General features: G+C 33.8%; 2 protein-coding genes across 2 annotated transcripts; both read left to right on the plus strand.

Moving 5' to 3' along the window:
- The first annotated feature begins 1776 nt into the window (after positions 1-1776).
- Positions 1777-7020, plus strand: LOC130049789 (uncharacterized). The gene is made up of 9 exons (XM_056147799.1): positions 1777-1789; positions 2008-2010; positions 3883-3885; positions 3972-3974; positions 4090-4323; positions 4970-5051; positions 5979-6118; positions 6583-6701; positions 6952-7020. The coding sequence occupies exons 1-9, from the start codon at positions 1777-1779 to the stop codon at positions 7018-7020; spliced, it is 666 nt and encodes a 221-aa protein (XP_056003774.1).
- Positions 7021-9835: 2815 nt separating this feature from the next.
- On the plus strand, positions 9836-12945 carry LOC130049790 (uncharacterized). Its single transcript, XM_056147800.1, has 2 exons — positions 9836-11812; positions 11983-12945. Exon 1 carries the CDS (start codon positions 9836-9838, stop codon positions 11804-11806), a length of 1971 nt encoding a protein of 656 aa, XP_056003775.1. The 3' UTR covers positions 11807-11812; positions 11983-12945.
- The last annotated feature ends 5107 nt before the right edge of the window (positions 12946-18052 follow it).

Consider the following 18052-nt stretch of genomic DNA (forward strand, 5'->3'; position numbering starts at 1 on the left):
TCATATCACTGTTCGTTATCGTCACCTTATATTAAAGGCGTACATTTGATGAATTTCACAAACAATAGCAATAGACCCAAACTGGCATTACAAAGACAGGAACAATAGCGTACTGATATAACACGGTGTTGAAACATCACGGACATCACAAATTAAGTAACAATAAAACCACACTGATATCACGCATTAATAAAAATAAATCGAACACCAAAAAGTCAGTAACGATAAAACTAAACTGATACTTGAAAGTAACAGCACAATATGGATTCCACACTAATATCACAGAGTAATGAGATATCACAGAGTAATGAGATATCACAGAGTAATGATATATCATAGAGTAAGGAGATACCACAGAGTAATGAGATATCACACCACGGATTAAATAAAGATAAAACCATGTTGATAACACACATCAATAATACATCATAAAAGCCAATAATTAAGTAACGGTATACTCACGCCTGTATTACGCATTAAGTACCTATTAAACCACACCATTGACAAGCGTTGCATGCGAGTAAAATATGTATTTGTGAAACAAAGATGTCCAAAATGGCTGTAAAACAATTTATATACTAAATGATGGGTCCTGTTATAATGATTCTACATATGATATATAAAATGCATAGCACTTATGCAACCCAACGTGATGGCTTTGGTAAATATATTTCATCATCATGTCAAAATATAAGGACGTACGGTAAAAAAAGATATGTTATGAAAGGCATTGTCACGGGAAATATGCATATGGGAAAAGGCATACCCCATCCATGCGACCAAAGTCTTCTTTTTTTAAAAGTATATCACTTTCCAAGGTCAAACTCATAATGTTAAAATCCCCTACTTAAGGATATTAACTCCAGAACCTCCGAGCACAACTGCACATAATGTTACAACTAAGCCTCACTGGTGCAAACATACCACGCATCTATAGCTGTACCTCATCAAGTCAAAGCATTTTGTCTTCATTTAAATTTTGAAATTGTAGGAAAGAAACTATATTTTTGGCAGAAGGATTGATTAATCAAAACGTTCTAAATCTGCATCATACTACAGTTCTTGTTTCATACGAAGTAATTTCTATTTATATGCCCAGATGCGTGTATTTCAGTTTATAATTGATGATGCAAATAGTTGAGATTTGGAAATAATTGAAATAGCATTTTAAATACTTTTTTTTTTAATTTGATTGATATTTTTTTTTCAAAACAGAACCGTGATTAAGAAAAAAAAGGTTAATTAATTTACTTGGAACTAAATATTTTGGTCAATGATTTAAAAATTTGATCCTAAATTTCAACTTATTTTAGTTCTATTTTAAATGCTAAGACATGACCTTGGAAATTTTTTGGAATTTTTAGGAACAGGCATCATTTCTAACACGTCCTTTTAAACTCTCAAATTTGATTTCATGAAATGTTGTCGCATATCAAGTGAGTAAAGGTCATTATTTATTTTCGTTACTCGCATTAAACGTTTTTAAATATATTTTGTTAGCTGACATGATTATGTATCTGTTTTATGCAATGACTGACTTGTGGTGTAGTGATATCAAAAGGCATATCAATTTCAATTGAATAAATCATGAATAAATTCTGAGTACAAAAAGTAATGATTCCATCAAGTTTAAAACGTGTGCATACAAGCACACAAACAAACAGACAGACAGACAGGTAAGCAAACGAACAGAAAAGAAATGAATGTCCCTGAATTTCCAAAGAAATGGCTATAAATTCACACTTAATCTACATAATAAATAACGTTAGACTTAAAATGACACAAACTAGTAAGTGTATTTACGGGCACTGTGGCGGCACAATGTAAATTATTGTAAAAGAACAAGGATCGCACACAGTAAATAACAATTAAACCAAACGAATAACGTATATGTATTAATGGTGTATGTGCAATGACATCACACAATTAGTAACAATAAAATCAGACAGTCACCACACAGATATCAATTATATGTTCACATTGACATCGTACATTGATATTAAACAGCAGGTAAATATGTGTATGTTCACATTGTTTGTTTGATATCCGTAGGATTGGTTAACTACGATAGAATCAATAAGAAGCAAAACAGAAGGTTAAGTTAATGAATGCATTGAATACTGAATAAGCATAAATTATCAATGGAATTATAAGGACATGTGAATAATTAAAATTTAATAGTAAAGTAATTTAACATAATGATATTTAGATTGGAAAACAAATTTTATTATTTAATTTAATAATAATTTTAAGATGTAAATTATATGTATAAATTACAGTAACTCAACTCGTTTAAAAGTACTGTCAAGAGTGTAGAGTAACTGTCGCTATTCGATGGACCACCTTGGAAGTAATGCTTTGTTTATTTGATATTCATAGGATTGGTTAACTATATATCGTTAACCGATTGGTGACTGTATTATCTGCCATAATACTATCCATCTCATTGCGATCCAGCCTCACCCTCCAACACCTCCCAAATGCACCAACATAGTGAAGTTGAAGTGTGTTGTAGTAACATACATATGCTCCGTATGGGACGTATGGGCTGTCCCATGGTTTTAAAAATAAATAAATATAAATAAATAAGGACCATCGTGTACCAACACGTCTGATGACTGCGGTACTGTCTTTTGATGGCCGGACACATACATGTGGTCGTATGTCATAAATCATAATGAAATAAAGAAGTAACTTATATTTTACAAAACTAAATAAAAAGCAAAAAATTAATTATAGTTTTTATTTATATAATAAATTTAATAATAATTTTTATTTAATTTATTCATTAAATTAGAATTTAAAAAAATATGATAAGTAAATTAAAATTAAATAATTAAAATATTTTTTATTTATAATAAATTACAGAATGTAATAATTAGTAATCGCACAAGTCTCCGTCCTTCGTCCAAATAAATTTAGATACACCGAAATTAATATACCATAATTATTACATAATTAGTAATATTAGTAACAGGTAATAGTAATAGGAATGTAGGTATGTATATACATGTGAAATAACTAAAATATATACAGAAAAGAATTAGGATAGGGTCGCCAAAGAAAATTTTGATAATAGAGTGCTACTAGTTATTAGTTATTAATTATAAATGTTGCCATACAACAATTTTGAGATCGTCATTAGGCAAGAATTTTGAGGTCGTCATCAGATGCTACACCTCATACCCTGTACCATGTTTCTGTAGCTAGATCCAGCTTAGAGCACGACATGGCTCCATAATTCTTATTAGATAGTATGTATTATGTGTATAAAACTGAAGATGCATAATGTAATAAGTGGTGAGTTAGTACTTATGTTAAAATTGTATGACAGATAAAATATTAACCATAAGAAGTGGTATACTTAATTACAAAACATATAGATTTAATTAATTAATGAAAATACAGAATAGATGCAAAATCACAAATCGCATACATCCAACAAGCTTACATATATTAAATATAATAGTGTGTAGCAGGCCTGCATGCATACAAACTGCGACATTGCATCTAAATGTTTGTCATAAAAAGAGAAGTTTACAAAATACATACGCATAATAACATACATCAATTTTATGTATATTTGCATATACATATACGTATAATATACCTGGATTTGATGTATAGCTGCATCTATACTTTAACATACATGTTTATATAAACTAAAACGATAAAAACGCAAAGTTTATATTTATAATATTAATATGCTACGATACTTATATATGTAAATGTTTACATACTGATAAACAATTAGTAACAATAAAATCAGACAGGCACCACACATATACCAATTATATGTTCACATTGACATCGCACATTGATATTAAACAGCAGGTAAATATGTGTATGTTCACATTGACATCGCACATTGATATTAAACAGCAGGTAAATATGTGTATGTTCACATTGATATTAAACAGCAGATAAATATGTGTATGTTCACATTGACATCGCACATTGATATTAAACAGCAGGTAAATATGTGATATGGAGGAAGAGAGAAACACCAATATCTTAGAAAATATTCATATAACGATATTCTTGGATGTTGTAAAGAATCCTAAGAATCGGTTTTGCTGTAAATTTCAGATTGTAAAATCCCTGAAGTTAGTTATCTTGGAACACAAAACGTGACAGAGCGAGGGTTTGAGTGCCAGGCGTGGGACAAACAGTATCCACACAGACACAGCTACGGATCCTACCCCGGGGCTCGTGAGAATTATTGCAGATATTTTGATTCTGACGAACCGTGGTGCTTGACAACGAACAGAAAAGTGGTCTGGGATCGGTGCATAGTGCCTTCGTGTGGGGTAAATGTGACAGGTATGTTATGTAGTATCATTCAGAAATATGATAAATTGTAATCAGGGTGTCATTTTGCTTCTACATCATAACGGCGGTAGTATTAACAATCGTCTTTAGATTGTTCAAATCCTACCAGTTCTTACAATTAACTAATCGTACAATGAATACTTGTATTGTTATTAACAATAAAACAATTCACACTAGCCTTGTGATAAGGGCTTTTGTATTTCAATTAGGAAATCAAGGTCAAATTGTCGAGTCGATCTAAACCTAACAATCTGATGTAGGTGATGGTTGCTCTTTGATAAGCATGTCACACTAATACTGACTATCTCTGTTCTTTTAGATATGACCTTAAACAGGTTCAATGGAAATAAAATCACTGTTACGACGTGCATAGGTGAAATTCTACAGCATTTTACAGCAACTTGGATGTGTTGATGATTCAATATAGTGCAAAAACTCTCAATTAGGACATTAAACAAAATACATTTAAAGGGAAACGCAAATACGAACCAGAAATACATACTTTAAGACATTAACAATGCACAGACACTGCTTTCAATCAATTTTCAAATGAAAATATTTTTTTTTGAAAATTCCGAGCATTATATTTGCATCAGATGAAAACGCATAAGATACACTGATTTTGTTTTGTTTGCAGCGAATTCTTCCTCATGTGCGTCTATCGATGAATTGGATATATCTGAACTGAAGAACGAAAGAAGTTGTGGATCCTACTGCAAGTAAGACAAACGTTATGAGGGTAGACGCACGACGTGGTTAACTATATTACGGAAAATATTTGAAGTAGGCTATTAATATTTATAAACTGAATTAACATGAGCATCGACAACAAATTCATAGGAAACAGAAGTAGATACAGAAACAATGTGATTCGTGAAAAACACATCTTATTATGGGGACTCATTATCAATTGGGAATTAATTTCTGATATTTAATATATCCCTATGAGCTCAAAATAAAGGACACCACAGAGTCGTCCACTTCTGCTTCATACTTAGATATTTTATTGAAAGTAGACATTAACGGCAAACTGACAACTCAACTGTATGACAAACGAGATGATTTCAGCTTCTCCATCGTCAACTTCCCACATTTATGTAGCAATATTCCATTATCATCTGCATATGGTGTTTATATATCTCAACTGATTCGATATGCAAGAGCTTGTTCTGGGTATAGTCAGTTTTTAAATCGAGGTAAGCTACTGACAAAGAAGTTGATGGTACAGGGATTTCAACAGTCTCGATTGAAGTCAGCATTTCGCAAATTATATGGTCGTTATAACGATCTAGTTCGTCAATACAACCTCGCATTGGGTCAAATGCTGTCGGACGTGTTTCATACCGATTGTTAAGCCGTTCTTGCAACACTGATTTGACTGCGGATAACTCCGTTTACCTGATCAGGATATGGGTCTCATGGCGGATGTGACAGGTCAACAGGGGATGCTTACTCCTCCTAGGCACCTGATTCCACCTCTGGTGTGTCCAGGGGTCCGTGTTTGCCCAACTATCTATTTTGTATTGCTTGTAGGAGTTATGAGATTGATCACTGTTCGTTATCTTCACCTTGCATCTCTGTATCTTTCACAAACAACTTTTACCGTTGGCATCAAATTTTCTGTATTAAAACCTTTACGATTTCAGCTGGATTAGAACAACTATAAATGACGCAATAACAAAAAGAAATCTGCAAAATGGACGTACATGTGGAATTCGGGACAAGAAGAAAATAGTTCGTAAACACGAGCAGCTTCTTCAAAGGGGCACCTATACACCATGGATGTGTATGTAAATTTACGTTTGTGTAATAATCTAGATTAATATGAAGACATGCATGATTGTAAGGTACCTTAGCTTGTATGTTTCCAATATAAATGTATTCCTGTAGTCAATGTATCCCTTTCCATGTGTACAGGGGCTTCCCACTATGACATCAGTATTTATATCACGTTGATTTTAACATGTGTTGGTTTCTTTCACGTAAGTATTTCACTATGTATTGACAGTAGAAAGTACATTTAAGATTCGGTTCTTGACTCCCCTGATCCGTATTATTAGACCTTGATTGTCAACAAACCATTTTTTTTTTTGCTCACGGGGGTGAATTCTCACATAAATTGAATGCACTTCCGCTTGAAATCGCTACCATTATTATTTTGTAACTGTCATTATTATACCTGACATAATGTGGCATAAAAAGTAAGGTCGATTGGGTTATATTGTATATACTTTATTGAATTATTTGCAGGCTCCATCTCAATATTTGACGGCAATAAAGATGGTAAGTTTTACCAAATAATCATGGTCTTTAAAACATTTCAAAGCCCGAATTTATTTTTTCAGTTGAAGCAATTCATATGTTGTAGTGTACTAATGTTCCCATTGATGACACCATTGTACAGTAAATGTAAAACATGCGTCTTTCAATATTTTACTTGATGTGTTATTCTGTCACAAATACATATTTTTCTTTTATATATAGATCAATGTCATATGGTGTAAACTTTTTAAAAAAGAACAATTTCAGTTGACACAGTTGAATGTAATTTCATGAAACTTGAGTTAGCATAGAGACAGGCGCTTACTGCTCACAGTTGATTTTTTCTTGACATTTCAGATTGCATTACCCCAGAACATCAAGACCCAGGCTTTCAATGGAACAAGGAAATACTCAGTAAATCACTAAATCTAATCAATCTTCAATTTTAATACATCTTTAAAAGTTGTATAGATACTTTGTTACAGGGAATCTGAGCTCACCTTACAATATTTACAGTCAGTTTGAATATGAAAAAATGAATATAACGAACAGTGGTCAACTTAAGAAAATAAATGAAGGGTAGACACGTACACGCCGGAGATAAAGCCTGGTGTCTAAATGAGAGATGAATTACCCTGTCACAGGTTGAACCCGCCTTAAACTATACATCTTGTTCAGGTCAAAGACAGAATGTGTAGAAATGAATTCAGTATACAGAGATTACCGTACAATTCACATATAACAAATATCATTTGACAACCTTCAGTGTGTACTTGTGTTTACTAATTAAACCATAGTGCGACTATGAAAACGCTGAATTTAAACAAAACTATTGAAACATCAAGTAACAAGTTAACTTCATTGTTAGTAGCTTACCTCAATTTAGAAACTGATCATACGCACAACATGCTCTCATTTTCGGATCAATTAAAGGACATGCACACCATATGCAGGTGATACGGGATATTGATACACAGCTATGAGACGTGGATGGTGAAAACACAACTGTAGTAATGTAAAACTAATACAGTACAATATGAGTGAGATATTGTCGAGAGGGACATTAAACATTATTCAATCAATGAATCAATCAAATTCCACATTAGTAATGCTACTTGAAATCCAAGATAGGATTTTACACAGACATACTCCATATTCAAATACATTGAATATCCCAGAAAATTGAAAAAAAAATAAATATGAGTTATCGTACTTATGCTGGATTCCTAGACTTTGCGAAAAAAATATTTTAGAAACCGGTTGTTAGATCTAGCAAGACTGCCGCCAATTTTCGATGGGTTTTTTCCCCGCCTCATGGATATATTCACTGCTATGTAGGGATAACTTGAAATGTACCGTCTCAACATCTGCGGAAAGAGTATAAATCAAATTTCAGGGTAACATTCACCGAACTTTGAATTTTGAATCATACAACTGTTCCCAACTATTGCTAATACAACCTATCATTGGGTGAAATGCTGCATCACGTCTTTAATGCCGATTGTTAGGCCGTTTATGGCACACTGATTTTTACTATGGATAACTCCGTTTACCTGATCAAGACATAAGACTCACGGCGGATGTGGTCGGGAGACAGGGGATGTTGACTCCTCTTGGGAACCTGATCCCACCACTGGTATACCCAATGGTCCGTCTTTATCCAACTACTCTTTGCATTGCTTATAGAAGTCATGTGATTGATCACTGTTGGCTATCTTCATCGTTCACAGTAACAAAATGTATGACTATTCAATATTTCACATTATCACTGTTCACGATAAGGTTAAAATTTTGACATCAAAAACAGCTGTATTTGCAATAAAAATAGAACAAAAAATATGTAGATCTTGTCAACATTGCTTTGCTAAACCCAGCTTTCGTTCTACTCAGAGGTACATTGAATTCAATATTGAACATATACGTTGAACATATGTTTAAGTTTCCAAACGACAATGTGTACATACTCTTTGGTTATTTAATGAGGGCTCTTTTTTACCTGAAATATCTTCGAATTATCACAAGAAAGAAATTATTCAACAGTTTCTCTAAGAGCAGGATAAGGCTATTGTTGTGGCCTTCAATTTAAAAGTTAGATATAGCGGCGAAGTTTTAGCTATCAATATGTCCATTTCCATACATACCTCTATTCGAAGTATTGTATGTTTTACATTACGACCCCTGGGTCGAGGCCTCTGCTGGTGGACTGTTGATCCCCAAGGGTCTCTACAGCGCAGTAGCTAAGTACTTCGTTACTAGCTTGGAAATACGGATGCATATTTAATTACTGGGTTAAAAATTAGAAATTAATTTCTAATTTAAGGATTATCTCGCTTATACATAGCTTTATCTTTGGACAATTTTGGCTCCAGGTTTCGGCACTCTAGTTTTCCTTTTAGCTTGTTACTTCGAATTTCCAAAAAGTTTGGCTTGAGCATCACTGAAGAAACATCATTTGTCGAAATGCACATCTGGTGAATCAACATCGGTACCGTATGTTTTACATTATGACCCCTTGATCAAAGTCTCAAAATAGATATAGGGGCGAAGTTTTAGCTATTGATATGTCCATTTCCATCCATACCTCGATTCCAAATATTGTATGTTTTACATTACGACCCCTAGGTCGAGGCCTCTGCTGCTGGACTGTTGATCCCCTAGGGTTTATTTCATCTGATGATTAAATGGATATTATATTTAATAAAAATGGTGAACTGTTGGTCCTAAAGGGTATCTACAGCCCTACAGCTAAATACTTAGTTAATAACTTGAAAATACGGATGTATATTTAATTCCTAGGATAAGATTTAGAAATTAATTTCAAAATTAAGGCTTATAGGAGTTATGAGATTGATCACTGTTCATTATCTTCACCTTGCATCGATGGCTCATGACGCGTTTAGGTGGTCAACAGGGGATGCATGTTCCTCCCAGCCACATGCATTCACCGCTTTTGTGTTCAGGTATTCGTGTTTACACAACTTTGTATTCCTTTTGAGAGTTACGGGATTCATCACTGTTTATTATCTTCACCTTTTCATTAGTCAGATAAGGATGCACATGTAACGGTATATCTATTTTTCAGTTGTGGTTGGAATATATCTGATGTTGGCAATTGTCATCGTTATCGCCGTCAGAATAAACCGGTAAGATTATTTCATCTGATGATTAAATGGATATTGCATTTAATAAAATAGTAAATACAAAATAGTAATGAATGAATGACAACATTGTTTAACGCAGGATGACGAAAAGGCTAGATGTCGAGATCAAACATATAGAAGCACGGATCCAGCGTGAACTGTTAAATATAACTTGCATGTTGTTGCATCGAGAGTTACAGCGTGTGGTTCGACGAAGGCTTCGACAAAGGTCAACCAGATACCAATATATTGCAGAGGATCACTATGAATTGACCCCGATTGTGAACGATCCATATGAACCTCCTCTTCGAAGACCTGCAACATTAGCAGAAACAGAATACCAATATGTTGCTCCATACGAAACTCCCAAAGAAGGCTGTTTTTGCAGATATTGCTTGGACCAAGCTGCCAATCATCCCCCAAACAGCTTACCAGAAGTAGATGGAGCGCATGGTACAGCAAGAGCATATGACAGTCTGCAAGGAATTTTCGGAGAGAGACTCTTCCTTGACAGAACTACTTCAGAGAAACATTCGCAGTATTCTCTTCTCAATAACCCGCCTGATGTTTACTCGCTAAGCGGCAAAACAAGAGCACTGATCCATAATGATCACTCCCAATCCACAGAACGGCGTCTATCCCGAAGAAGAATGCGCCGTGGAAAAAAATCCGGACTTAACGATTATGATGATGACGGCATTAATGGTAATTGGATAGAACTGGAGCGGATTAAGCAAAGACAAGAAGAAGCCGAAGATGCGGAGTTCATATCGCAATTGCTATCCGATGTGAAGAGAGAACATATCACTGATGTTTTACCCGGTATCAGCCCATTCAAAATACCAAAAACATTGCCAAATTATAAACGAGAAGAGGCAAAAGAATCCATCGCCCTTTCGGAATTTAGCTTTTTAGAATTAGAAATACAAGAAGTAGATGATGCCATCAATGCCAACTATACTGAGAAAGAGAAACCCAGTTTCAAGAATGAAACATTATCGGATGCCGGAACAACTAAAACCACCAACGATGCACCTAACGAGTTGTTTTCTAGTTCGAATATAAAAATCAAAGCAGAAGAAAACAATGTGGCACCTACAAAAGGAGTTTGCATTGCAGAGGTGAATTTTGATGTAGGAAACAGCGGCGGCGAGTCGAATTCATCAGACTACTTAAAACCAATGCCACGCAAAAACACGGGAGATAATTCAAGCGAAAAGCAAACCAGTGTAACAACTGAGTTTTGCCTTGCAGAAGTAAATTTTGATGTTGAAGATAACGAGGGAGACTCAGAATCAGAGCAATATGGCAAAGAAAACGGTTCAAACGAAAAACAAATCATTGACATCGCTGGACTTTGTATTGCTGAGGTGAACTTTGATGTTCAAAACATCGAAGCACTCAATGTATCACCAAACAATACACAGCCAATGGCGGACAGAGACAACAAGGAAGATAACATGTCAATCGCGTTCTCTACCGGACTATGCATTGCAGAGATAAATTTTGACATTGAAAACACAGAAAAGGTATCTGATTCATCAGACTACCTAGAACCAATTGAATTAGATTCTGGAACACACACACTGCAAGACGAGAAAACCGACATTGAAACATACGAAACATTGCAAAATGTCACCGACACCATGGTTAACATTCCCAATATTGAGACCGCCAATGAATATTCCATTCAAGGTGAAGATGCTGGTTTCAATATTTGTTTGGCAGATCTGAACAACTTCCAAGATATTTTGTCAGAAGTTGAATATATGGAAGAATCTATATTAGACATCGGGTATTCCTCAAGCAAAGAATACGAACGATTGAGGAGGTCTACAGAGATCGTCATGAATGCACCGGAGGAAAAGCACAGGGAAGAAACAACAGCCATGTCTGCTGATACAGGACTTAATGTTTGTTTTGCAGAACTGCACAATTTTGAACAACTGCTCTTAGAATCTGAGACAGTGGAAGAGACAGCATCGGACAAATCACATGAACGTCATTATGACGCAATTAAGATCGACGTCGACGTCAACCATAGCGATGATTCTGACACCATTTCTGAGTGATCACAGGTAAATGCCATTCGCTTTTGACTTGTGATAAAGAGTTTATTCTTCCTCTCTGCATTGAGTTCTATGTGTAAAAATTAAAATATGATTTCTTGACTATTTACCGAGTTATTCGGCATATAGAAAACCACACAAAACTTGAAACTTAGATATCTACTAATGATTCATTTTAGAGATGACATCCTAATGGCCGGGTATAAAGAGAACCATCTAGCGAATTTTATGAAGATATCCAGCAAAAGACATGGTATGCAGAGAACCAGCTTAGACTTTGTATACAGAGAACCAGCCAAGACGTAGTGTAGAAAGAACCAGCTAAGTCTTGGTATACAAAAATGAAAATCAGCGTTTTGTAAAGGCTACATAAATGACAGACATATATTGAACAATTCAGTATGCTTTATGGAAATTCTATATCATTATCACATGTTTGTTTGATTTTGTACTTCTTGTGTCTTGGGTAGTCAACAGCACACTTTTATGTCTGGGTATTTTTCTAATTAGAAAAACGTACTTATTCACACACCGAATGTAGGGTTTTGATTTGGAAATTTATTGAAAACCAGAAGTTTTCGTTGAAAAAAAAAATGCATTTGATTTTTACAATTCATTGATGTACCTTTTCTGACACGATATAAACGTTTGATTTGTTTACTGTAAATACTTGTATTAAGACATAATTGTACAATCTGTCGACATATGTTTATGCTGTTATACAATTTGCACATATTTTTCACTGGATATATTGATTTCATTTTATGCGTATTTGTGTTGAGCTATATGTATTTATGCAGACTTCTGTCGTTGGTATGGATGAACATCGTATTGTCTCCATAACTAGCAAAAAAAAAAAAAAGAAGAAAGGAAACATTCATTGAAGATGGGAGATGACTTTGTTATTATACTATCATTCTGTAAAAGAAATATGCTCAATATACTAACAAAGCTATTGCTTTTGTGAACGTTTGGCTTTGGGTTTTTGTGTTGGAATTCTTAAGATGACAACCTAAGCAAATATCTCCCATTGATCTAACAATACATTTTACATGTAGTTTGTTTAAAAAAGACCTGTCTGTATACTCACTGTTTGTTGTCCTCCCTTGTTTTTATTATTTACATGTAATAATCTATGCAACTTTGTGTGTTTTCTGCTGTATGTACATATATGTATGTGCTTCTGATATATATAGTTTCATATTCATGTTTAAAAAGGATGTCAGCCACTGTGAAGATGTATTACTCCTCGTTAAAGAAATGCTATTTAATACACAAGTTTCTGATTAGATATATAACCATGTAGTATGTAGATTCAAAGTTTTTTATCCCCAGGTTTCTGTATTCAAAAGAATGGTTTGAAGTTTTAAATGTAAGTTTATAGGAAAGTTCGCTAAAACATGTATTTTTAATAACCAGAAGGCTACTTTTCCAAAATAAATAAATAAATATGCAAACATCCTATTGCACGGCAAATTCAATAGCACCCAAATCATTTCAACTGGGATTATAGTGGGGGTTACATGACTTAGATCAATATCGAGAATTAATGTTTCACATAAAAATAGTTCAGTTGAGCAATATGGATCACAGATGGTATTTCACTTTTCTTCTTGAAAGTATCATGATTACTACTACTACTACTGCAAGTACGACTACTATTATTATTATTACTACTACTACTACTACTACAGTTACAACTACTACTACTATCAATACTACTACTACTACTATTAGTATTAGTATTACTACTATTACAACTACTTCTACTACTACTACTAGTTTTATTATTATTACTACTTTTACAACTACTTCTACTACATTGTACTTCTATTATCATTGTTGTTATATGGATGTAGTATTATCACTGCTATCTTTATCATTACTAATATTATCACTACCCTTATTATCAAGGCTATTATTATCATCATTGCATGTTGTTTCCCCATTGTTGTTATTTTTATTATAATCATTATTATCATTGATTGTTATACTATGTTGTTTCTATTAAGATTATTGCATGTTTGAGTATTTTTATTGCATTTATTATTATTATTATTATTATTATTGCTATTAATATATACGCTATTATTAATATTGTTGCATTTTTATTTTCCATTTAGTATTCGTATTATTATGATTATTATTGATTTTTACTATTATATTGTTTCTATTATGATTGTTGCATGTTTTAATATTTCCTATTGTAGTTATAATCACTATCCTTATTGATTTTTCTATTATAGTATTGGTTTTATAATTAGCTCATGTTTACTTATTTTTATTGTATTTAATATCATTTTGTTTTTATACTCATTATATTCAATCAAAATCTCATTTAAAAAAATGTCAAATATTTAGCATGGTATATTTAATAAAGGCTTGTCAACGACTGAATCATTGTATTATTTTAAAGCCACATTTTCAAAGAAAGAAAACACGATTCCCACCACCTGGTTACTCCCTGAAAATGTCAAAACCTGGGTCTTAATTGGTTTGTTAATGTCAAAGATCAGTTGTAATTATCTCTCAGCTAGGAATTGAATTCGTTAGCTAAACATTGATCATGATGAAAAATTGGCATTCTAAAGGAAGTTGATTATGAAGGGTACACGAAAAAACAACCTGATGTTTTGGACAAAGTGCAAACGCGAGATGATTCTCATTTGTAAACCCGCGAAAATCATATCTGACTTGGGGGAAGTCATGGTGGCAATGACTTTTTGTGAGGGTTGGAAAATTTCAATGTTACTTTCCCTTGCATACAGTACTTTATATGCGTGATGTGTGTTATAAAGCGTTGCTTATAAACATGTGAACTTTACACTATCTACAATTGACCACACTACTAGTTTACAGACGTCCTCATTAATCGGCTTGATTCACTAATGGAAATGTTACAGTAAAATGTAACGTTCATTCCATTTCATCAGTGACAGCAATGAAGTTTGTACACCTGCAGACATTTTTTTGCAAGATAAACACTGCTGAAACAGACGTAGGGGGTATCAACGATACACAAGGGAGTGGATATACAGATGTTACCAGAATTTATATCTGATGTAGTAAATAAAATACAGAAATAACACAAGAATAAGTCAGTGTAAGTTCACTTGTTACCAGATCTGTCAAAGCAACGTCTTTGTCTATGGTTATCCTTCATCGAACCTCTGGATCAGCTCTATCATAATCAAAGTTTCGATCTAGCTATCTCGATCCTATGCCACCTGATTCTTAACTACGGTGTATATCAATGCTAACGATTGAAACAGTTGGCCCAAATTTTCGGTGGCGTAGATGAAATCTCCGGAAAGCAACATCGTCTATTACTGGATCTTGACCCGAAATTCCACTTTCTCCAAACGGAATAAGTATCACGGTTTTCATCAGGAAATCAATACACAATACACAGTAACATGATAGAAGATTTATTAGCAAACAGCGATGAGAGTATGGAATGTATTTGTTATGTTATCACTGGTTACACCCGACATAAAACAAGGACGACTGTTATCAGCAGATGTTAAATAGGACGATCCTACACAACGTTTATCACGTGAATACGACGTCACAATAACCGTTAAACATCACATAGACGTCTTTATAATAACCTCTAAGCATCACGTATGTCGTCACAATAACCACGAAAGGTCATATGAACATGACATCAAGATAACATCTAAACGTCATATACTAATGAGGTTAAGTATCCAAGATAATCGGACAGTCATAAATTATCATACATTCGTACATGTATCCAATAAAAACTATACACATACATGTTTCACGCATTATGGCCATCCATACATGATACGTAATGAATCAATTTTCATACTTCAGACATAATGGGACATTCTTTTACGTGTATCACAATATATATAGCATTATACATCACTGATCCACATTCATATCACCAATAAAATAAAATAATACATGTCATTTAAATACAAAAAACAACACATACACAACGACAGTATTCTTTCACATCCGATATTCTGCAGGGATTTGAATATCATTCCTGAGTTTTTTATAAGTCAACATCCATGAATCCATACAATACACATAAATACTTGATGGGTGTGGTAACATGTTTGTGACATACAAGATATTTCCACATCCGCTAATGATACTATTACAATTTTGTATGCATAGACACGCTTCTCGCAGGGAACAGCGTAGGAGGTCGGGATTTCAAAAACTGAAGGGTGGATAGGGAAACAGACAATCCATGAAACACGCACCTGTCTATTTAAAAAAAATCACAGAATTGAAATACCAATCCTGAATTGAATTAATATAATTCCATAAAAACAACATTAGGGTCAGCAAAACATCATCATAAAATATAGATCACCTGGCAATATCAGTCACACTGCTCTGATGCCTTTGGTAGGTTTGAGAGAAAACTAACATCTGATCACTAGATGATTGCACCATTCTGGTTTATAAGACACCAAGTTACTGATATGTAGAGTATTTATAAAATGTTTCTGAAATCATTCTCTTGATAAGTTGCCAATCATAATATATATATATTTGTGTTGCACAAAAAACAATGTGTTTCTCTTCAACCTCCAGTGTAGTAAAATTATATCATTGTATTGTGTTAATTGTTAAATTGCAGTATGTAGTATATTATAGTAAGCGAATTATCAATAAAATATCAGTAAAACAATCTGTTTCTCTGTAAACTCTTGTACTAAAACTTGAGGCAACATCATCTAAACACTCTTTCTACTCCACACGGAGGCAGGTCAAATGCAGTAATTTCATTAACTTGCGATTAAAGATAGTAAGTGTGGAGCCAGTTATTACACAGATTTCTTTCTCATAATAGACGGGTTATTATGATAAACATCAATGTTTAGCCTTAACCTCTAGGCACCAAATCTAAGCACATTTCCTATTTTACGAGGAAATAAGTCAGTACCAACTATTTCTTAAATTTGAGATGAACAAAAATGAAATAATGTTTTAGTTAGCGGGATCTCAATACTACTTGTCATTGAAACTCCGTCTCTTGTCACCGGGGATAGAAAGGTTGACAATATTTAAAACATATCTCCTTCATTGAGGAATCTTAATGCAAGGTGAAGATAACGAACAGTGATCAATCTCAAAACTCCTACAAGCAATACAAAATAGATAGTTGGGCAAACACGGACCCCTGGACACACCAGAGTCCATTTCAATCATCAACACAGACTTCACATGAAATCCCATTCACAAATTAAAACCTTTCAAGAGTAAATATCTCCTTTAGTTTTTTGGTCATTTGTTGAGACTGTCTCTGAAATAACTTCAACTTAGAATTTTGCAATGTACTACAAAACTCACGAAAACCTAAAAAAAATTCAAACAGATACATGTGCACCATATTTACATATGAAAACTACATATATCCAAATGTGGTGTTGCAAACATTCCTAAAGACTTGGTTTCAGCAAATATAAAATATTGAATGAGCCTACTTTCTATCTCGTTCTCATTCTTACACTATTTGTTTCCCGCGTTAAATTGAGTCCAAAATCTGGCTTGGATTTCATAAAAAAATCTCAAACTTAAGTTTCAGTTTTCTTTTATTTAAGCAGTCAATATTTGAGTAAACTCTCAGACTTTAGTCCAAGTTTCGACTTCAGTTCTTTTCGAGAAATCCTGGCCTGATGTAAGCTCATTTACATGACATAGTCGGATAATGAAGATCACATCTAAACACTCTCTGACACAGTCCTACTCAGATAGCGCAGCTTTCTGTCCAATAAAAAGTTGAAACTCACTTTCACAAGATCCCAAGAATATACATCTTTTATCATACTCAATTTCACAGCATAAAAAGTATGTACATGTGTACAGTTTACTTCACACTCAATTTCACTGGAAAACAAATGTGTACAACTCTTATCACACTCAATTTCACAGGATCACAAGTCTATACAATTTTTATCACACTCAATTTCACGGGATCTCATGGTTGTACAGCTTTTATCACACTAAATATCAAATGATCTCAAGTCTATAAATCTCACTAGCATACTCAATTTCACAGCATTTGCAATCTCTACAGTCGTAACACAATGCATTTCACAGGATCTCATGTCTATACAGCCTTTTATCACACCCAGTTTCACAGTATCTTCAGTCTACATGGCCGTTTATCACATAAAACAATTACAAAATCACTCCCATTATAAACATTCACCATCTGACCTTGAAACTGTATATTTCCATGGGATTCAAGGTAAGGTCACT

Source organism: Ostrea edulis, chromosome 8 (assembly GCF_947568905.1).
Source record: "Ostrea edulis chromosome 8, xbOstEdul1.1, whole genome shotgun sequence".
Lineage (NCBI taxonomy): Eukaryota > Metazoa > Mollusca > Bivalvia > Ostreida > Ostreidae > Ostrea > Ostrea edulis.